Raw genomic sequence first — 24,121 nt, 5'->3', positions numbered from 1 at the left:
CAAATATTTGAGACTGAGTCTATTTAAATTGTATGTAATAATTGTAAAAACTTAAGTCCTTTATAAAACTCTTGAACTTATTAGTCACACCAACAAGCATCCCATAGAATTAAAGCTGGAGAATCTACTCCCTCCAGACACTAGATTCCATTCCACAAAGCTATCAACATAAAAATGGGTTTCAAGGATTGGCCAAAGAATGTAAATATCAGTTAGGATCCATCATTTCTTTTCCAAAACCTTTGAAAAGCCAAACATATTTGGTATTCAAAATGTTTCAGATTTCAGAAAGGTAATATAATGCATTCTACAGAGAGGATCTAAGACAAAAACTCTATTCAAAGGTTTTTTTTAAAATATGTTTGCAATAAAATACAAATATTCATGATTAGTGGGATAAAATCTATAGTTTCACATTGGCATGGATCAAATTTTGCCTCTCAAAGAGTTAACTCTAAGATCATGGAAAAATTTTGCTGTTTAGTTTATGGATTGCAAAATGGCATTTCTGACTAAAATGAACATAGATCAGCTAAACCCATTCCTGGGGATGAAGAAAAAAACTGATGGCTACCAGAGGGGAGGTGGGTGGGAGGAAGGGGGAAATAGGTTATGGGGATTAAGGAGGGCACTTGCTCTGCTGAGCACCAGGTATCACATGGAAGTATTGGATCACTATATGGTACAACTGAAACTAATATTACATTGCATGTTAAATAACTGGAATTTAAATAAACACTAGAAACTTTAAAAAAAAAACTAAGAAAAAAAAAACATTGCATAGATGTGAATCCAGTATATCCCATATTTGGAATCTACAAATCATATTTACCACAATTTCCTAATGAGTAAATGTAAAAATAAAAGTTTATGAATTGATTCATATATATGTATATACATACATATATATGTGTGTGTGTATATATATATATATATATATATATATATATATATATAATTTGGTAGACAGAGAGAGCACTAGTAGCGGACAGGGACAGAGGGAGAAAAAGAAGAAACTTAAGCAGGCTCCATGCTCAGTGTGGAGCCCAGTGTGGGGTTTGATCCCTAGACCCTGGGATCATGACCTGAGCTGAAATCAAGAGTCAAATGCTCAACTGACTGAGTCATAATGTTAGGGGACATTATTCCCCCCAAGAATTGATTCATATCTTAAATAAATAGAGCCTATATTGTCACTTAAAATATACAGACAGTAAATCATTTTAATTTGAATAATCTCTCCATAATTCATTTTTCCTCAAGTTTTTGCTATGAAATATGATTGCTCTTTAAATTTTGTCAATTTTCAAATGCAGTTCCCCAGTCCCTTCCCTAAGGTCATCCAAGGACATAGCTCTCACAACATCATAATTAGGTGACATGATCATGATCATGATTCCCAGGGTCTGTCAGGACTTCAGAAACATCTTGCTGGCACCTGAACTACATTGCCTCCTCAATTTTTCAGGTAACATCTCAAGTTCATTACAAAACAGTCCTGACATATCCTTTGCATCTGCCCAGAACTGGCTTTGGACATCTCCTCAGAGAAGATGAAAGGACACTGATCGCCACTCTACTTCCTGACAAGCTCGCTTAAGTGATGGGAGACAAGAATCAGCAGTGGCCCATACCACATTGGGTCCCATTAATAATTGCCTTTAACAAAAATAAAAAAAGGATTAATTTGAAACAATTGATAAAAAAAATATTGAGCACTGGAGCTATTAAATAAAGTCCTGATTAAGGAAAAAAAATGTGCACACAAAATGTGAAAACAGTACAGCTAATTAGCTTTTTTCCATGTGATGTGACTTTCTAGTTATGTGTTTTTTTTTTAATGGGCTATCAAGTGAATGTTTTACTCTACTAAAAGAGAGTTAAGATAATGTTGTGAATATCATTGTGAATATGCAAATAAGCAGGCACTGATAGGCTACACCTCAAAATGTGCTATTTCAAAGATCGGTGGAAACAAGCTAAGTATTTTTCCTAATTTAGATGCTCCTTCGTCCCCATCCAAACTTTCCATTATTGTTAGAGCAATAAGTGATATTAGAGGGAAAAAAAAAAGGCAACTGAAGCAGAGGCCCAAAAATTAAATTGTACTTTTATATACTACTGGTAAATTCTTCATAAAATATGAATTTTAAAGTTATAAGGCCACACTCAAAATTTTACCGAACAGAGAGCATTCAAATGGCCACTAAGCCCTGAAAGGATGCTCAGCATCACTGAATATCAGGGAAATAAAAATCAAAATTACAATGAGACACTACTTCACATCCATCAGGATGGCTACTATGCAAGACACAATAAATACCAAGTCTCGGCAAGGAGAGAAATTGGAACTGTAGTGAAATTGGAACGGGTGGCTCCTCAAAATTTAAAAATATAAAATTACCATATGATCCAACAATTCCATTTCTGAGTATATATCCAAAATAACTGAAAGCAAGGTCTCAAAAGATATTTGTAGACCCATGTCCATAGTACTGTTATTCACAATAGGTAAAACTTGGAAGCAATCAAAATGTCCATAGATGGATGAATAGATAAGAAAAGTGGTTTTATATACATACAATCCAGCTATAAGAAAGGAGAGAATTCTGACATGCTAAAACCTGGGTGAACTTGCGGACATTATGCTAAGTGATATAAATCAGTCACAAAAAGGCAAGTACTATATGATTCCACTAATAGGAGGAAGTTGGAGCAGCCAAAATCATAGACAGGAAGTAGAAAGGTGATTTCCAGGGATTAGAGCAGTGGAGGGGGAATGGGGTGTTATTATTTACAGGGTATAAAGTTTCAATTTGAAGATGAAAAAAATTTGGAGGTGAATGGTGGTGATGATCGCACATCATGAGTGTTTTTAATGATACCACTCTGTATACTTAAATATAGTCAAAATAGTATCTTTTATGTTATATGTATTTTAACACATAGAATACTGGGGAAATATCATCAAGGTTAAATTAAAGACGTGTTAGAGAATGGAGTCTATGCTAAGGACTCTATGCTAAATGTTGTGAGTAAAATAAATTTAAATTTCAAAGCATTTAGGACATATCCATTTTCAATTTGTGTTCCAGTCATTATTAAAATATGTTTTCAAATGTTTCTAGACCTCTTTTGGCAAAATATTCCATACAGACTCTTATCTTTGCACCTCTGCATACGAACTGTACAAAGGCAAAAATAAACAGGACATTATATAAATGCATGACCAACTTAAAATGGTCCAGAAGCAGAATTTGGTCTACATGAAAATTCTCTATTTTGTATGCTTCCATGACAAAAGAAACCCAAAAAACAAACCAAAAAAAAAAAAAAAGAAAGAAAAAAAAAAGAAACTCTAACTATAAAATGTTTGATTAGTTATCTTTGTAAAGAAAGAAAAAAAATATGACAAATATTCAAGTTTCCTTTTTACCACATACTCCAAACTTCTGGATTTGTTCCATCTTGAAAAGTAGACCAAAAGTAACTTTGTTGCATTAGACCATGAAATGAAAAGTAGACTAGAAATAAGGACAAGCAATTAGAACTCACAAATAGAAGTCATATATGGTGTTTTGATTAGCATTTTTCTCCTCGTCTTTTTTCATTTTCTTTCTTTCTTCCTTCTTTCCTCCCCCCATCCTCCTTCTTTCTTTTCTCCTTTCCTCCCTCCCTTTCTCTCTTTCTTCCTTCCTTCCTCCCCTGCTCCCTCCCTTCCTTCCTTCTTTCCTCTTTTTCTTTCTTTCTTTCTTTCTTTCTTTCTTTCTTTCTTTCTTTCTTTCTTTCTTTCTTTCTTTCTCTTTCCAGAGGGGGGGGAAAATAAATGCCACAGAAAATTGCAAGCTATTTCTTCTGATTTGATTTGGCTTTCATTTCAAAAAGATGTTGAACTTCCTTGAATTTAAAAGCAAGAGGGAGGGAAAGAGAGGTCGTTGGAAAATTTGGCTCTAGTCATGATTTTGATAATCACAGTATAATAACTTTGTGCTTACCAGAGATAAATTTGAAATAAGTGTGAATCTTTACCAGGAACGAGTCCCTGCTAGTATATAAAGTTAAGAACTTTCAGGGAACAACATATAGAAGTTTTTTTTTTTTTTTTTTTTTTTTTTTTTTTTATCTAAGGCTAACTGGATCATGCTAAGATGTCCAAAAAGTTCTACAGACACCACAATCTGAAACGTTTTAGAATTGCATTAAATATTTTGAATTTATTGCAATATTTATAAAGGAAATAAGGTAAAGAGATTTTGCAAGTTTATGTCATACAGAAAGTACCTCTATTATTATCTGACAGGATTAATCCTAATCTCATGCCTGCTAGAACTGAGGGGGAAGGGAAATGTAACTATGTGGTAAATTGACATTTTGAGGTAAGGAAGCTTTCAGAGTGCCTATCTCTAGTAGGCCACATTTTCCTACTCCAAATGGAAACTTTAATGTTGCCAGCCAAGCCTCATTCCCTCTCCTGATAAGCTAGTTCTCAAATATGAATGTAGATTAATCCTCTTTTAATAAGCATTAACTCAGCCCAGATAATCAGAGTATAAAAATTCCATCAAATCTTTTAGTCTCTTTGGATAGTTTTGTCAAATAATTTATATTTTACCAACAGTTTTAAAGCTATGTAAGAAGTGTTTAGCATTTCATAATTTGCTTACTCAATAATATATTGTTTATATTTACTGAGTTTCATAAAGCCTGTTATTCTCAGAGGTAATATAATACTTATAAAGTATCACTCACCCCTTTAAAGGTGCAAAATATATACTTTCATTAAAAAGTTGATGACTTAATTGTGAATAAGAAAAGTGAACAATGTAAGTTTGAAAAGAGTCATTAGCCTTCATGAGGATTATAAAATGGATATATATGAGTATGTATATTATATATACATATAGCTACATAGACCTCTCCTGTGAGCTACATGGTTTTTATTCAAACTTATGTTGTTTATTTATTCACAAATACTGTTATACCTGTGATCAAACATTTACTCCAGATTCAAAAATCACCTCATATGCTCTGTTTTTTCTGCCCAAATCTTTTTACAATTCATTTGATGTTACAACAATTCAAGTGGTGAATTAGTCGAGCAGTCATGAACCTCACAAGCAGTGACAAGTAGACTTTTAGTGCTCAATGGAGCGTAAGATAAATAACATTGTATGATGCTGTATGAAAGTATAAAATGATTTCACATAGAATATAAGGATTCCCTTTTTTGTTGTTGTTCAAGCTGCCTTTCTTTGCACCATATGCAAAGAGGTGACATGTGATTGTATCTGAAGAATTAAAGAAAGGATAAATAGGAAACAATTGAATAAGAAGTTAGCATGTAACATTGCCCTGGGGAAATCTCCACTATCTGCTATGTAAAGAAACAAAGTATATTCAGGCCAAACTCTCCTCTCAGATCATTTAAATATATAAGTTTGCATTTAATTCATTATTTTAAGGTTATTTATTTATTTTGAGACAGCGGGAGTGTCAGAGAGAGAGAGAGAGAGAGGAGGAGAGAAAAGCCCAAGCAGGCTCTGTGCTGCCATTGGGCTTGAACCCAGAAATCGTGAGATCATGACCCGAGCTGAAGAGTAGGACACTTAACCAACTAAGCCACCCAAGCGCCCCTGCATTTGATACTTGATATTCATTTTTACAATGTAAGGTGTCATTCACTAGTGTTCTATGATAAATATGTTAAATCCTCCGATATATGAAAAATATCAATACTGAGTAGCATGTTTTTATTTTATTTCCTTCTAAACATTCAAATATAATTTTCCACATGACAGATACACAAAGATTAGCTTTAAAAAAAGTCAGTAAGTTTTTGCCTGCACAGGGAAGGCTGCCTGCTGAGAGTTAGAATTTCCAACCTGAAAGATATTGAAATGTCTTCCCACTAGTTAAAATCTTCCCTGTTCTACTTCTAGTGGTAAGAGATTTGGAATGAAGCAGAGAAAAGGGAGTGCCGAAATCAAATTTTACCTGCTTTACAATTCTACTTAGAGTCAGTCAAGCTTTATTAAAATGCATGTATAGGGGCAGCTGGGTGATTCAGTTGGTAAAGCATCTGACTTCGGCTCAGGTCATGATCTCAAGGTTCCTGAGTTTGAGCCCCGCATCAGGTGAGCTTGAGCCTCCCCCCACCCCCAACATAGGGTGAGTTCAAGTCTCCCTTTGGGTGAGCATGAGCCCCGCTTTGGGTGAGCACGGGTGCCCCACTGGGTGAGATTGAGCCCCGCGTCAGGAGCCTCACTTTGGGCTCCATGCTGATGGTGCAGAGCCTGTGCGAGATTCTCTCTCTCTTGCCTTCTCTCTGACCCTTACTCAGTTGCACCCTCTCTCTCTCTCAAAAAAAAAAAAAAAGTAAATAAAACAAAATAAAATAAAATGTGTGTATATATGCAATTTCACGAAATATATATTATATCTTAATATATATATATAAATTGCACCAGATGTTTAAGTATAATCCAAGATCACAACTGAGGTTGGAAAGAAAGGAAATATCTTATGTTGCAAAATTAATCTAAATACTTATCCCAAAATAGACTTTTTGTTTATTTAGGGAAAACAAATTACCAATGCTCTCATGAATTAACAATAAAGTTTGGACACTATATAGACATTACCATGCAGTAAAAATGTGAAAACAGTAGGCTTTCCATTTTGTGAGGAAAATGACATTGCTTTCATACTGGTAAAATTTAAAACATTCCCAGAGAAGTTTTATGAAAACCAAAATATAAATAGAACCAGTACAAATCAAGTATATTCCCTATAAGTTTTATAACACACTTCAAAGAAAGAAAAAAATAGCCTTGTATGAAATCTTTGTGCTCCTACAACATCAGAAATTTAAAACTTTGATACATATTCCACTAATCATTCCTATTTAAAATCCCCATTTTTAAAGTTGTAGAAGGACAAGAATATAAAAATTTTAACAGGTGAAGGGTAAGATGTATATGGACGGAGATTATAAAAAAGATCATAAAGTCAGATATACATTGCTAGGTACCTGTGGTTTGGATTTTCATTTGCTTCTCACTTAGCAGAGAACATCAGTTGCTAGAAGGCAAATTATTAGTTGAAGGTAAATCCATTCTGGGAGTCAGCCATCTATCAATTAAGTATAAAGGTTTTGGAAGGCTGCTCTCTGGCTTGGCCTTATTCCAAAATATTTGAAGGGCATAGCACCTTCTGAGTTAGCAGTTCCTCTACAAGCAGATGGATATCAATCACAATGAGAAATGATAATAGGAACTGTACTATTCTTGTCAAGCTCAAAAACCAACAGATATTCTCAAATTAAATGCATAGGTTTTAAAAAGAACTGATGTTAAAAAAAAAATAAAAGGGAGAAGAAAAAGAAGAACAAGGAAGTCTGATATAATTTTACTAAAAGCACAAACCTAAAAGTTAAGAGAGCTATGTTATTTGTAAGGAGTGAGGGAATGAATGTGGGGGATAAAAATGCAATGCCTCGAATGTGGATATCTTAGAACTTTGCAGTGAAACTAGCACGGTCAATCTTTTATTATTTTCACTTAGGTCAAGCAAAGGGATAAACATAAACTGGTCCATGAGTTAAGTCAGTTCTTCCCTATGATTTAGATGATTTGTACGTGCATCACAGGGATGAACTGTAACATGGTGATTGATTAAATAGATGGGTTGATGGACAATACCTACAAGGAGTGAAAGTAGAGGACTGGACTCCAGGACAAGAAGTACATTAAATATCACGAATGTTCAAGACTCTGACACTTGGCAGTTATTACCTAGTATTCCTTGCTGGGAAGAATGCCTCCCTGATGTGGTGAGATAGCACTCAGAATGATAAAACACAAGGGAGAAACCATCAGCGACCAATGGAATATGAGAATGGGAGAATGACTGCAAGTCACAAAGTTTGGAATCCCCTTTTCAATGGATACACTATACTGCTTTCTCTAGTCTTTGAAACATATTCTTTTTTTTTTTTTTTTTTTTTTAGCTGACTGAGCCACCCAGGCTCTTTTTTTTTTTTTTTTATTTTTTAATATATGAAATTTACTGTCAAATTGGTTTCCATACAACACCCAGTGCTCATCCCAAAAGGTGCCCTCCTCAATACCCATCACCCACCCTGCCCTCCCTCCCACCCCCCATCAACCCTCAGTTTGTTCTCAGTTTTTAACAGTCTCTTATGCTTTGGCTCTCTCCCACTCTAACCTCTTTTTTTTGTTGTTGTTGTTTTTTTTGTTTTTTGTTTTTTTTTTTGAAACATATTCTAACCAGTAAATAATAAGCTTTATTTTCATAAGATACAGATATGAGCCATAACGTTAGAATCAAATCATCATATTTAAATACTGTTAAATAACCAGTAAGACCACCAAGTGGGTGCTATCCCTTCCATTTTGCAGTATTTAGACATTATCAGTGGCTTAGAAAGCCTACAAGCTACAGCAGCATATAAGCTTAATAAACTATGAAGTTTCTGTCAAAATCAGTTATTAAGACATTTATAAACATTTAAACTTAAAATTAAAACTAGAAATAGAAGACTGAATAAAATGTGTCAAAAAATTCTAAAATGTTTGTAGGATGATGTTAAATGAAAATTATTCCCTTCTAAATTCTAGAAAGTGTGAAATATTGTGAGACAACTTATTTTTATGATTGTTGTTAGAGGAAATACTTAAAATGAATTGCAATTAAAATGATTATTAACTATAGCTTCATTACTGAGTTCACTCTTCTAATCTCTGACTTGATAATTCCACCCCCTCCCCTATCTCCTCTGCCTCAGAAATGTTTTGAAGGTCACAATTTTTGACTCCTTGAAATTCTGTTTCAGACTCTAAAAAGAAAACATTTTTGCAAATAGAATATCTAGGATCTTCTTTTTCTTCTGCTGCTTCTTTTCTTTCTCCTTTTTCTTCCTTCAAAAATGATGATTGGTTACCTTGAAATACACACCCTCTTTAAGTGATTATTAAGTCATTTAATTCATGCCTCATCAGTCTTATTAATTGTGATGAGATTTTTTTTTGCTTATTTTTATTTGCCGTCCGGGACATGTCCTATTGTAATCTGCATCTTGAAATACTAAAAGCTATATTTTAAATATTTTTGTTCTTACTGAGCATGTTAGTAACGCTCTTGCCTAAATCCACTTCTCAAATAATGGCTGCAAAGCACGCAGTCTGTGTGTGTGTGTGTGTGTGTGTGTGTGTGTGTGTGTGTGTGTGCTGTGCTTGTGAGTGACTGTTTTGAAGAACTACTTGAGAAAAAAATGGTTACACATATCCATGTGCATTCTTGTTGCACTTCATCAGAGATACAAGCAAAAAGCTTGCCTTATGTTTATAACGTAATATGGTGAAAAGAGATGCATTAAAGCATGTTGTTTATAATTGCATTTTACAGAGCAGGTGTTTAAAACAAGCCCAAAACATCTATTCATTCATTCGTTCATTCACTCATTCGTTATTCAATTCCATTCCTTCTCTTTCATTTCCTTACATTCCTAAAGATAAGAGGTTTTCTTAGCTAGAAACAGTCTCTTACCAGCATAATTACTGAGTCCCTTTCTCTTCTTTCTTCGCCAATACAACCAGATGCTAAAACCCATCAAGATTACCCAGCAGGCACCACCAATACCAGCTATAAAGGCTGGTTGCTTCACAACATCAGTGATTTGTTCAGTTATGCTGTTATTGTTTTCAGTAATGACAACTTCATTACGTCCCCCTGTGGAAGAAATAATAGTTTTAGTAAACATTATTATGAAAGTAAACACAGGAATACATACATGGTGTACCAAAGGCAGAGAAAATTAGAAAATTCCTATGAAGGCAGGTAATAATTGTGCTCTGAGCCTGTCAAAATTATTGATAAGCGTATATTATACGTCTCAGAAGAAGAGTCAAGTTATGAGTTTAAAATGTGATTAAGAACATTGCTCCCTTATGCTTGGGGTTACTATGAATAGATTCAGAACTGCTTCTTGATTTATTGCCTTATAAATAAGTACTAATGCAAGTGCTAGTGGGCAAAATAACAGCAACTTTTCTTCAGCCAAATAAAGCATATTTTAATATAGTCTTGCTAAAATAAAATTTTAAAAAGCAACTACAACATTCACAGGGTATTTATAAATTGTCTTTCCTCTATAGCACTGCCTAAGTTGAAGTGTTCAAGATTTAAAAATAGGTAACTTAATATTATCCTTAATATTCTAACAGGGAATTTATTTTGATCAAACAACCTTTAATTTTTTTGGAATGTATTAAAACTACTATATAAAACAATGGCAATTATAGAAGTATATTTTCATAGAGATTAGTGTCTATAATTAAAATGTCACAAAAAGATAAGTCTCACATATTCCTTTAAAACTAAACTAATTTGAAAATCCACTTGTAGGTTTAATTAAAAAGACAACTTTAAAATTAATTCTAAGGTCTATGTTACTAAAGTAAACATTTACTTTTTAAAATTAATTTATTTATTTTGAGAGAGAGAGAGAGAGCAAGCAAGAGATGGCCAGAGAGAGAGGGAGGGAGAGAGAGAATCCCAAGCAGGCTCTGTGCTGTCAGCATACAGCCCAACATGGGGATTGATCTCAGGAACTATAAGATTCGGGACCTGATCTGAAATCAAATCAGACGCTTAACCAACTGAGTCACCCAGATGACCCACTAAAATAAACATTTAAAGGTCCATAAATCTGGACTATTATTCTAGAAATACTCATGTTTTTTGAGAATTTAGACCTCTCAGAGATAATTAAAATCTTAATCCACATTTTAAAATAGTTAAAAACTCATGGAATCATAGTATCACTTAAGAGCAAAGATTTAGGTTAGGTGTTTACATAAGAGATTAAGAAATTTACACACTGATGTGAAATTATTTGTAATGTCAACATCATATCTTGTTAATTACTAATCAAAGGCTTTTTAAAAGAAATTGCAATCGAAATATAAGTGGCTAATTTCAACATATTACATCCAAAGATGTTCATTGTTTTAGTTATCATGGCACTACAATATATTAGAAAGAACACGGTCTTTGAAGTTTTCTGTTTGAATATCATCCCTGCCACTTACTAGCTTAAGTAAGCAATAACCTCATGTAGGTCACTTAATCTTTTCAAGTACCTGTTTCTGCTAGTTGGCAACAGTCCTGTTTCAAATATTTGGGAGTGTTATTTAAGATAATGTATGTAAAGAGGCTGATAGGAACACAGTAGTTTGTTGATTCAAAATTAGGACCCAGGTATAGGTACAGGTTACTTTAAGAACCACTCACATAACTTCAGGGATGTAAGTTGTAAATTGTCCAGATGTGAGATCTGGAAAACCACAGATGACTTGTTTACTAGTTTCTTCTTTCTTTCAGGTCAGAAATTAACCTACATTTCCCAGACTCACTTGTAGTTTAAGTGAAACAAAGCGACTGAGTTATTGGCCAATACAGCAGGGGCACAAGTTATGCATACTACTTCCAGATCTGACCCAGACACTACTGTAACAATACTTGACATTCTCTTTCCTTCCTAATGTTAAATAGAAAGAGCGGATCTTTGGAGGATTCTGACCCCGCTCAAAGATGGCACAGCTAGTGACTGGAAGGATTGAAATTCCCTGAATAACTGTGGAGTAGAAGCCCCACCCATTCTGCTACTCCACACTAGACAGGGCTATGAATAAGAAAAAAACAAACAACCTTTATTTTTTTAAGCCAATCAGTACATAGGCTTGTTTCTTACAGCTGCTAGTATTTTTGCTATGCATACTTATATTCTATTTCTGAAATGTCTTTTGTGTTAAATTCTGGATGTGAAAACCAGATTCACTTATGTAATAAACCTGGTTAATTTTTCCAACCTATTTGCCCTTTATTATTGTACATATAAACTTAGTTTAAAATGTATTTAAAGGGGCACCTGGGTGGCTCAATTGGTTAAGCATCTGACTTCAGCTCAGGTCATAATCTCATGGTTCATGAGTTCAAGCCCTGCATTAGGCTCTCTGCCTCTCCCCTGCTCACTTGCCCTCTTTCAATTATAAACATTTTAAAAAATGTATTTAAACTGAGCTCATATTTTCAATATGAGACATACACATATCTGGTGATTTTTCTAACTACTAATAGTTACTAAAAAGAAAACAAACACCTTATAGAACAAAGAGAAAAGAAAATGTGTCCTTCATTTGTGTAAAAGGTCCATAAAATATCATATTTGGTATAGTGTGATATATATGTTACCCAAGGTTTATTACTATTTCTTATGGTTCTGGTATTTTTGAAAAATGTTGTCAGTTGGACTAATTAGAGTATAGACAAGGGATGCATGTGACCTGTAACGCTCCATTGTTCTTGCAGACAAAAAATATAATGAAATGTAATGTCTTTCTCCCATTGGAGAGTAATGAAGAACAAAACTAATTTGTTGGACTAAAAATTAATTAGACACATCAGATTCGATTGTACCTATTACTGTGAAAGTTTGCAGCTGTTCCACATATTATTACCAACTATATAAGGTAAGCATTAAATGGCCAAATGATTAAAGAAACAATAGATATATTATTAAACAAGATTGCTTGAAAATTTTAAGTCAAAGTAAATTTGTTACATGGCATACTCTTTGATGCTTACATATGTAAATATATGTGGTTGCATTTCTGTATCTGTAAATGCAACAGTACAGAACTATGGACACTTTGAGGTAAAAGTCATCTTACCAGTGGAAAATACAGACAAAAGAACAATATTGCCTTTAAACTTGTGTAAGGCTATTTATTATCTTTATACAATATTTTAATATTCCCTTAATGGAACTTTCTGGAATGAAAACTAAACTGAGAAGAAATAGATGAAACTGTGCATAGTCTGGTATGAGACAAATCTAAAGTTATCAGCCATAAATTACATCAAATGCCAACACATGATTTAATTAAAGCAAAGTGGAAGTACGGTAGAGCTTGAGTCCCTTTGAGTGCTGTTTCTAGTACTGACTAGAAAATAGAGAAAGCACAGATTGAAACAGAAAAAGAGATTAGCCATCCTAAATCACTTTTCAACTAAGGAATAACAGTTGTGTAGATAAGGTTATCAGACAAGATGTTAAGGTAGACGTGCTGGAGTAATTAAAGAAACAATTAAAGGCTTCTTCCGTACAACAGAAGATATTAAAAAGAAATAAATCTCTTGAGGACACATAGCCTTTTCTGCATTGAATTGTGCGTGTGTGTGCATGCATGTGTTTTTATGTGTGAGTGCATGTATTTATTTTCAATTCTATTTGATTATAGCTTGAATATTGCATATTCTAGCTGCTTGAACAGAAGATAGAAATAGTGTTTATTACATGTTTTTATTCATAGAAAATTTGGAAGCAGTTATATGATACACTAAAATAACCCAAAAGGTACTAGCTACACATTTGAACACAGTCCTTTTAAAATGATAGAAATTTAAGAAAACTTTATTTTTGATTTAAAATACTCTAAATTAGCTTTCTTTTTTAAAAATTACTATACAAATTGGATCCTGAGAAATTTAACAGAAACCCATGGGGGAGGGGAAGGAAAAAAAAAAAGAGGTTAGGGTGGGAGACAGCCAAAGCATAAGAGACTCTTAAAAACTGAGAACAAACTGAGGGTTGATGGGGGGTGGGAGGGAGGGGAGGGTAGGTGATGAGCATTGAAGAGGGCATCTTTTGGGATGAGCACTGGGTGTTTTATGGAAACCAATTTGACAATAAATTTCATATATTAAAAATAAAATAAAATTACTATACAATTGTTAAAATTCTTAATTGACATCACATGAGCTTGGTTAAATGGTATTCTTGTAATGTTGTACTTGCTTCCAAGTATAATAAATCCCCCAAATATGGGGAACAACACAAGTAGTCCTACAAAAAAGAAAAAAAAAACCTTCCCCTGCTTGAGAATTTTACTTATTAATAAAGGTAATAGAAAAAACAGGAAATAAAAATATAGATACTTGATAATCTTTGAATTAGACATATTACATTTCATATATGCAAGAGAGAGCAAAAAAACCTTAAAGCTTTGTTTACTTATCTGGAAGTTCTCATAGAAAACAGTGCTTTTTTAAAGATATTTCATAAACATTTTTTCAGGGAAAAATTAATTGCATATATATATATATATGCATACACACATTATATATATGTACACACACACACACACATATATGTCAGTTAAATCCTTTTGGGTGTACCTGTATTTTTCTCTTATTCCAATTTATTTTAGAAAATCTCAGAAGGGCAAGACTGTAGGTTCCCCTCAGGTTAAGAAATTAATTCAGTCTGTATGACTAATTAAGAAAGGGAAGGCAATTTAAAGGAAAGTTAATACTATAACTTTTCTCTTTAATTCTTTTAATATATAAAAGAACAAAAACTTGGAGGATATAAAAAATCAACAATATGACTGAATGTTAAATCTCTTCATATTCAATAAATACTTTGTAATAAGAAACAATTTTCCAGAAATTGGCAGTGTGCTCTGTGTGTATCATTTCAAAAATAAAACAAACAGAAATCAATGGAACTGGCATATTCTTTTTTTTAATGTTATTTTTCAAACAGGGAGAGAGAGAGACAGTGAGAGAGAGAGAGCAAGGGAGGGAGGGACAGAGAGAGGAAGGACAGAGGATTTGAAGTGGGCTTTATGCTGACAGCAGAGAGCCCAATGAAGGGCTTGAACTCACAGCCTATGAGATCATAACCTCAGCTAAAGTCAGACACTTAACCAACTGAACCACTCTGGTGTTCCCTGAGACATTCCACTGTACCAAACTCTCAGCAAATATTCTTAAAATATGTAAACTCTAGGAAGAGTATTTTTTTAAGAATTAAAGATACTAATAACCAAATGAAAGCAGAAAGAACTAAAAGGATTTGTCTCTTGAAAGCAGAGAATTCTAGGGGAAATCTGTACTTTTGAGGCTTTCTTTTCCCCTTGAAGATTTCAATCCCTACAGCGCTGGGCAGCTAGGACCCAAGTTGCAATCCTCAATTGTACTGGTCTGAGGTGTCAGAGGATAGTGTTCTGAAATGACAGAATGACTGAAAAATTTCACTGGGAAGCCATGTGAAAGAGCCACAGGAAAATGATGTTCCCAAATCCCCAATTGACACTCTTCCCCTCCCCCCACCCCTGCAGAATCCTAAGCTTAACCCTTAGTTGCATGAAGAATGAAGATTCCAAACATCTCATGAAAATCAAAAGCTAGAAAGCTGAAAAGGCTAAACAGACTTTCAACAGATGTCCACTGCAAAGATTGTGTTCAAACCTCAAATTTCATCAAGTTGGGAAAACAGATAAACATATTAGGTTTTTCACTGAACCCTCCTGAGAGCCATGATTTAGAAGAAAAGATCATGTTGAGATTTTGCTTGAGAATAAGGTCAAATATAAACAGCCCTATACTAACAAATGTAAAATCCAAACCACCACAAGATCAAGATGATCAGCCAGTAACATAACTTACTTTAGAACAAAACCCAACTTTCTTTAGAAGATCACAAAATTTTACGGTATGCATCTGCAATATCTAGTATACAGTAAAAAAATACTAAACATGTAAAAACAAGCAAAATAACAGCAAAAGAAAGAAAGAAAGAAAGAAAGAAAGAAAGAAAGAAAGAAAGAAAGAAAGAAAAAGGCACAAACAACAGGAAAAAAATGACCAAAGGTCAAGAGAAAAGGTAATCAATAGAAACAGACCATAAGATGATACACATGTTGAAATTAGGAGACAAGGACATTAAAATAGCTATTACAATATGTTCATGGACTTAAATTAATAGAGTCATTATGAACGAATATATGAGGGATGAAAATGTAAAAGAAAAACAATGGAAATAGTAGAACACAAAAGTGTATTATATAAAATTAATAATTCACTGGATATTTTCATTTCTGCTCATAAAGAAATAACATGTATGGGACATGTAATCTCACCATAAATAAGTAGAAAACTAAGCAAATATGTAAAACAAAAGGGAAGCATTGTGAAAAAAGGGAAATAAACAAGGGAGATCATATTATTTTCATAGCTTTTGGTCAAATGTGGCTAAGTTAAAGAAATAGAGGAATTCAGGGGCACTAAGGAAATTGAATTTATGGAACAAAATATCTGAAAAAAATGAGTAACATAAAATACTTTCCTTAGTTTTAATTTACTTAAAAGAGAATTAATGCTTTAAAGTGAAGCAAAAAGTAATACCTTAGTTTGTATATTGGTGTTTATTATATGTATAAGAGTAAAATTTTAACAATAGAAAAATATTGACAGCAAGGAAAATGGAATTATATTTTTTAAGATCCTTATAGGCAAATCCTAGAGTAACCATTATTAAAAAAAATAGTGGATATAAACTATAATATAGAGAATTATTTAATTCATCCAAATGAAATTGGGAACTTAGGAAAACAGGAATAGAGTTAGATAGAAAACAAATAGCAAGATGGTAATTCTAAGCCAAAACACATCACTGATTACATTAAAGATAATGGTGTAAGCATTCCAATTAAAGGATTGTCATATTTTTAAAAACTTTTTAAATGTTAATTTTTGAGAGAGAGACAGAGCACATGAGCAGGGGAGGGGCAAAGAGAGAGGGAGACACAGAATCTGAAGCAGTATCCAGGCTCTTAGCTGTCAGCACAGAGCCTGATGCAGGGCTCTAACTCACCAACTATGAGATCATGACCTGACCTGAAGTCATGCTTAACCAACTAAGCTAGCCAGGTGCCCCAAGACTGTTATATTGAATTTAAAAAAGAGTTAACATGCAGTTTAAATAACAGAAATGTACAGTTTCTCTGTAAAAGGATGGAAACAACACAAGCCATACAAACACTTATAAGATAATTAGCTATTAGTATAGCTATAGCTATATAACACTTATAAGATAATTGGCTATTAGCTAATATAAGACAAACTAAATTTCAGGAAAAAGATCTTACTGGCTTATAAAGTGGGACATTCCATTGTGATAAAGGGTAAGTTCATTAATAAGATATAACAACCCTAAAATGTATTCACTTAAAAGGAGTAGCAAAAAACAAAAACGTATAGATGGAAATGAGAAATACCCAAATCTTTAATTACAATAAATTTCCAGACTCCTTTCTTATTGATTGAAAGAATCAATAGGTAGAAAATCAGTAACGACCTAAATAATACTACCAACTAATTTGACATGACATTTATAGAACATTCCACTGTAGAACAGAAATATATACATACTTTTCAAGTGCACAAGGAACATTCATTAAGACCAAATGCTGGGCCATAAAATAAGTCTCCATATTTAAAGGCTAAATTCATACAATATACATTCCCTGAACTCATTGGAATTAAATTATAAATCAGAAAGAAAAACCTATCTGAAAAATCCCAAAACATTTGGAAATATAATGATATGCTTCCAAATAACCTCTACAAAGTAAAAAAAGTCCTTTGGGGAAGTGAAAAGTATTTTCAACATTGTGATAAATGGAAACATAACACCTCAAAATGTGTAAGATTCAGCTGAACATGTGTTTAGCAAGAAATGTATAACTTTATATATCCATATTAGAAAAGAAGAAAGGTCCAAATCATTGATATAAATATCTATCTTAAGAAGCAACATAAAAGTAAGTAGAAGAAAAAAGAGCAGAAATTAATTAGAAAGAAAATAGCAAAGTCAAAAGTTTCTACTTTGAAAAGATTAATAACATTGATAAATCCATATCAAGACAGCTTGAAATTGAAGGGGAGGGAGCAAAAAAAATATGGAGGAAAAAAAAAGAGAACACAAATTCTCATCATTTAAGCATAAAAGAGATGACATTACCACACATCCTGCAATCATCACAATTAAGTGTATTATAAATAAGGAGGTAGTGCAAGTAAGCATATGATTATAAATTCAACAACTTAGATACATTAGACAAATTCAAAACCAAATGTCCATTTATTACAACCAATACAGGACTAATAAAATTCTAAATAAATGTAAATTCATAAATATAAATAGAATCCACAAAAAAAAAAACCTCTAGGCACAGATATTATCATTGATTTCGACAAAGTATTTAAGGAAAAAATAATTAAAAGGCCTACAAAAACTCTTACAGACTATAGTAGAGAAAGGAATACTTCCCAATCCCTTTTATAAAGCTAAGCACTCTGATTCTAAAACCTGACAAAGACATTAGAAGAAAATAAATCTATTGATAAATATCACTCATGAACATGGATGCAATTTTTTTTTTACCAGATGTTAGCAATTAGATCCAGTAGTATCTAAAAAAACATATTTTGACCATGTGGGATTTAACCCAGAAACAAGTGCAAGATTTATTCACCTTTAAAACAATACAATAGAATTTACCATATTAAAACAAATAAGAAAAGAGATAGAATATTACTTGAATACACTCAGAAAAATATGTCACAACTATTAAAATAAATAAGTGAAGTGAGTAAGGTCAAAAGATAAAAGGGCAATATATAAAATTAACTTTATATATAATTTAGAACAGTTAAAAAAGGAAATTTTACAAACATACTTATAATAGTTTAAAAAATCAAATAGGGAAAGTTTAATAAACCATGGGATGATATACTTATTAAAATAAATAAGCCTCAAACCTCAAACCACATGCAATTACTTTAAGATGAATTATAGACATAATTATAAGAGCTAAAATTATAAAGCTGCTAGAAGAAAATATAAGAAAATGTCTTTGGTATCTGTAGGTAAGACACAATTTCTTAGAAAGCACTACACATAAAAGAAAAATGTGGTAAATTGTTGTTCACTAAAATTTAAAAATGTGCTGATCAAAAGACACTATTAAGAAAATAAATCCACAGACCAGGAGAAAATATTTGCAATACAAATATATGACAAAGATCTGTACTCAGAATAGAACTTCTTCTACTCAGTAACAAGAGACAAGCAATACAATTTTAAAAAGGCAGAGATTTGGAAATTTTACATAAGAAAATATGCAAATGGCCAATAAACACATGTAAAATTGTTCAACATCACAAGCTATCAAAGAATATTGACGTTTAAACAACAGTGAGGTAGTCTTTTAAACTCCTTAGAATAACTAAAGTTATGGACTGGCAACTTCAAATAATGTAGATGTACAAAAAGTGAAAGTCATATTCTTTGTTAATGAGAGTATAAAATTATACAACAATATGAAAAAGTGTTTGCAGGTTTTTATACACTATGTCAATCCTATTACCCAGAAATGCCACTTCTAAATGTTTCTCTAAAGGAAATAAAAATGTATGTCCTCAAAAAGACTTACACAAGAATGTTCACTCTCTCAGGAGAAAAGCAGAGAAACAAAATATGATACATTCACCAGACTGAATACTGCTCGAAATAACATATATGGATTGCAAACCTGGGTAAATCTCAAAACACATTGTTTAGTGAAAGTTAGACACATATTATTATATTTTGTCTGATTCCATTTAGATATATTTCAAGAACAGGCAAACACAATGCTACTAGGGAAAAATGTTCTGTAATGATGATAGTAGATTTGATAGGCAGTTCTTCTTGGGGCACCTGGGTGGCTCGGTAGGCCAAGTGTGTGACTCTTGATTTCGGCTCAGGTCATGATCTCAGGGTTTGTTGGTTTGAACCCTGCATGGAGCTCTGCCCTTACAGGGAAGAGCCTGCTTGGGATTCTCTATCTCCCTCTCTCTCTCTGCCCTCCTCAGCTCTCTCACTCTCTCTTTCTCAAAATAAATAAGTAAACTTAAAAAAAAAAAATAGGGATTTCTTCTTCAGGATAATATCCTCCAATTAAAAAGTTTCTTCTGGCATGTTTCTGGTTAAATTTTGACATTTTCCTGGCTAAAAGGAAGTATGCAGGTTTGAAACATAATGCATTTTTTTTTCAGTAACTGCCTCATTTCCTATTATATTTCAACGGCAACAAAATTATTCATGAAATTACTGATTGAAAATTATTTTCAAATTAACTTTCAGCATTTAAAGACTTAGTGCTAATAATTTAAAGAAGTTTGTGGGAATCTTAAGAGCACAAGAAATTGCTAATGATTTCTTCAAGAAGCCCTAGTGAGTCAGCCTATTTGCCTATATGATGAGGGCACCCTCTCAATCATTGCTGCATATCCACTCTTAGGATATAGGTTAAAAAAACCTACACACACTGGTACTTACCAATGATTATCGGCTGCGGTTCACTTTTTACTCCAATCCCTGCACTGGTACTAGCTGCAACCTCTACCCGGTATTGAATACCTGGGAATAATCCACCAATTATGACAGATCGAATGGCTGCATCCACAGTTTTGTTGATGTGGAATCGCGTTTCATTCCCCAGACACCAGATCTATAAAAATGTAAAGCGAATAACAAAAGAATATAAAATTATCCTTTCTGTTAAATTGATGAAATATTTTTTAGTAGTAACCAATCTATTCTCTAGGCTTATAGAAATATTTGTAAATGACATTTTCGAGAGCCTAATTTTGCAGTTTATTTATATATGTGTATGCGTGTTTGTGTGTGTGTGTGTGTGTGTGTGTGTGTGTGTGTGTGTGTATGTATTAAAGGAAGAACAATAATAAAAAAAGGAAGAACAATAAGGGAAGCTAAAACTATGCCATGTTCCTTTATACCTTATAATCAACACTGAATGCTCATCACACAATGATTCTTTTAACACTTCTGTAAAGTGGTCTTTGGTTACACACAACATTCGGGTATGGATTAAAACACATAAACTCCTCTGCTTAATTTATTTATCAAGATTTATTATGCATATAATCTATTAAAATACAGTGATTATGAGTTGTAATATCCAAGGTATATAGGCACACATCTAAGTAATTTATATTTTATTTAAGAAAATATTAACTTACCCAGAAGTAGTTAACAAGATTAATTGACCTAAGTTATAAGTATTGACTGAGATGAAATTAAAGCCAGTATTTACATCGACAGTAATAAATCTTAATATTGATCAAAACATATGTACACACACACATACACATGCATGAGAACAAAGTGGTGAAAAGTCTTTAAACACTGATGTGAGAGAACCTAGGCTTTTACCACAAGTAAGAATCACATTTTAAGGCATACTTTTTTTCTGAGATACGGGGATTTGTTACTGTCAAATGCATTACAAACAGAATTACACTGTGAACATATATTTGTATTCGTAACACACAGTATTTCATAGTCTACATATAGACACATAATTGGGAACACACATTCAGTTTGTTCCTGAAATGGGTAAATTCCTGACTTTTTATTTAAAATAATTCTTGTAAACTGTATATTTCTTTTATTTGCACAATGATATCTAAATTACTAATGTAGCAATATTTAGGCCTCACCAAAATATACACTTTGTTACCAAAATAAGGCAATCTCATATGAGTGAGAAAGGTTACAATTTAGGACAAAATTTATCATGTTATAATCAAAATCAGTATTTAAGTAAATGGAATTTTACTTAAATTTAGTTCCAGATAATACAAAAGTATAATCTTAACTTCGTTAAAACACACACACACACACAAACACACACGCGCACATGCACGCACGCACGCACAAGAATAGATCATACTTTGCTCTTAAAACGATGTGCTCTAATCCTTGTAAAACGTCATATATATATTTATAATTATAATTATGCTATTGTAAAACTTATATTTCATACACATGTTTCTTTATAAAGTGATGGGAATAATTTTAGAGTAAGTGCTTCTGTACATTGCTTGTTCCAGTAAGTTAACCTGTAACTTAGGAAAATTCTATTTTGAATTTATTATTTTTTATTAGAAATAACAGAATTCAATCTGCAATGATTTCAGTGTAATTATTCAGCTTCATTTTACATAACAGCTATAAACTTTTGGGGTGAGGTGGGGTGTCTAGTTTTCTATTCTAATAGATCTATCTAGCATGTTAATTTTCAAAATTCCATAAATAACTATTAATAGCAAAAATCATAGTTTTGAATTTTTATAAGGTTTAATGAGGTGTTTTACTGTTGTATGTGTTCTAATCACATCACAGCTAATCAAAATTTTATTTCTCAAAGTTAGACTTCTTTTGTCTCTTAAACATCAAACGATGGCAAAAAGACAATGGATGTATACTGTTTCTAAACAGCAACAAATGTATCAGGAGCCTCCGCCTCCAACTTTCTAAACCTTGGAAGCATCTTTTTTATGAGACCACAGTTTAAACATATCCCTGCTAAGGCCCATTACAAAGAAAGTTAATAACAATGATACAGGAAGTTTCTGGAAGGAGAGTTTCACTACCCACTCTTGAACCCAATCTCTCTAAATCTTTGAGGTTCTGAAATCATGCCATACTAAAAAAAACCAAAGACCAAAAACCAAACACTCCACTGTTATGGTTTACTGGTCCAAGTGAGTTTGTGTATCTGTGTCTTGGGGTTCGTTTCTAACTCCTTATGCATTTGTTTCTTTACCTGTCATAAAACAATACAAAAATTACGTTACACACAGACTCAATCAGAGACCCTTTGGAGACATGCCTCACGCATGTGACACTGAGACTTGTTTGAGAAGCTTCTCTGTGAGCCTTTCTTCTTCACTCAGGCCCTACCTTGTATTCTTGGATAATTCCATTCTGATGGTCTGGAGGAGGAGGATCCCAGGAAACACTAATACTTGTGCTATTGTGGCTTCCAACTGTCAGCACAGTGACAGATTGTGGAGGGGCACTTGGGGCTGCAGAGGAAGTAATTAGAATAAACACAAACTGTAAGTCTTGATGTGCATTAATACCGCTTATAGAACATGAGGATAAGTAGCATGAGGTCTGGTTTCCAGTAGTTCTGAATTTGCATGCATTATTCAACAGTGACAGTTTTTTTTAATGTCCTTTAAATATAATGGATAGATTTAAAGCAGATACAACAGCTGTGTTAATATGTGCTCAATAATAAATTTAACAACTTACATTCTAATGAGTGTTTTCTGTATGCCCAGCGCTGAGCTAAGTGTCATATTTAATTATCACACTAACCTCAAGAAGTAAAAACAACTCTTATCTCAGTTTTACAGAAAAGGAAAGAAGAGAGTACTGTCTAAGAAGAGAGCTGTCTAAGTCAATGGAACACCAAGGCAGAATTTGAACCCAGGGATGTCCGGCTATAGAACTTTGGTTCTTTTGACTCCAATAGGCTCTCTTTCTGGAACAAAACAAAACAAAACAAAACACCCCTTTCAAAAGTATTCTGAGAGGATGCATTCCTCAAGTTGTCATCAAACGTTTTCTCTGAGTGGTGTCATTAATGACAGTCTTTTTGTTTTGTTTTATTTTGTGTTTAATAAATAAAAATAGAAACACAGCAATAAATTTCACCAATATAAGAAAATATACTTTTTTTCATATTGGGAAAAATAATTAACATATACATAGTCTCATAACGTAAGATTTAAAACTTATATAGATGGGCAAGACTTTCCGAAGTTACAAATGAAAACAGTTCATGTTGGGTCAAATGTGAAATGGATAGGTTTTAATTTCCTATACTTCTCATTCTTTATGGTTTCTCCTATAACTAATTATAATCATACTGAGAAAAGATGAGTGAGAAAAAAAATTTCTGATTTTAGACTGCAGCATCTGCTCTCCAGTCTATCTGAGAGCTGAAAAATACTGATTTACAGGAATTTTATCAATTTTCAGTAAATCTCTGAGTAGGAAAAACAAAATGAAATACCAGTTGAAACAAAAATCAAAGAATTTTGTGGCATTAAAGGATTTCTGTGTAAAAGGATCAATGCTTTCATAACTCTAGAGTTTAATCCTTTGAACATATGTACAATTGAACGGTAAAAGATATTTTAAAAGCCTATTGATAAAGTCTCCCACGTTTAGTAAATTTGTCACTGAGGTATGACCATAGTTGCATCAAGATATTGGATATACACAGACATGGTAGCACAATACCACTCTTTATTATTCCTCTATACGATAACATTGCTCCAACATAGGGCACAATGATATAAATCCAACCACGTGTTCACCAGTGTTGTG

At 32.9% G+C, this 24,121-nt stretch overlaps 1 protein-coding gene across 18 annotated transcripts in view; it reads right to left on the bottom strand.

Annotated features, from left to right (window-relative positions):
- Nucleotides 1-24,121, bottom strand: part of ROBO2 (roundabout guidance receptor 2) — a 597,843-nt gene that overhangs the window by 56,721 nt on the left and 517,001 nt on the right. For all 18 annotated transcript variants that reach the window (XM_053903196.1, XM_053903192.1, XM_053903191.1 and 15 more), the window contains 3 exons: nucleotides 22,682-22,806; nucleotides 20,252-20,423; nucleotides 9,568-9,750 (listed from right to left, as the gene is read on the bottom strand). In XM_053903196.1, the coding sequence (XP_053759171.1) occupies nucleotides 9,568-9,750; nucleotides 20,252-20,423; nucleotides 22,682-22,806 (480 nt within the window). The remainder of the gene's footprint in view (nucleotides 1-9,567; nucleotides 9,751-20,251; nucleotides 20,424-22,681; nucleotides 22,807-24,121) is intronic.

The sequence above is a fragment of the Panthera pardus genome, unplaced genomic scaffold (genome assembly GCF_024362965.1).
Source record: "Panthera pardus isolate Hobbes unplaced genomic scaffold, ASM2436296v1 HiC_scaffold_16, whole genome shotgun sequence".
Taxonomy (NCBI): Eukaryota; Metazoa; Chordata; class Mammalia; order Carnivora; family Felidae; genus Panthera; species Panthera pardus.
The sequence above is the reverse complement of the archived record's forward strand: the minus strand, read 5'-3'. Positions and strand labels throughout refer to the sequence as shown.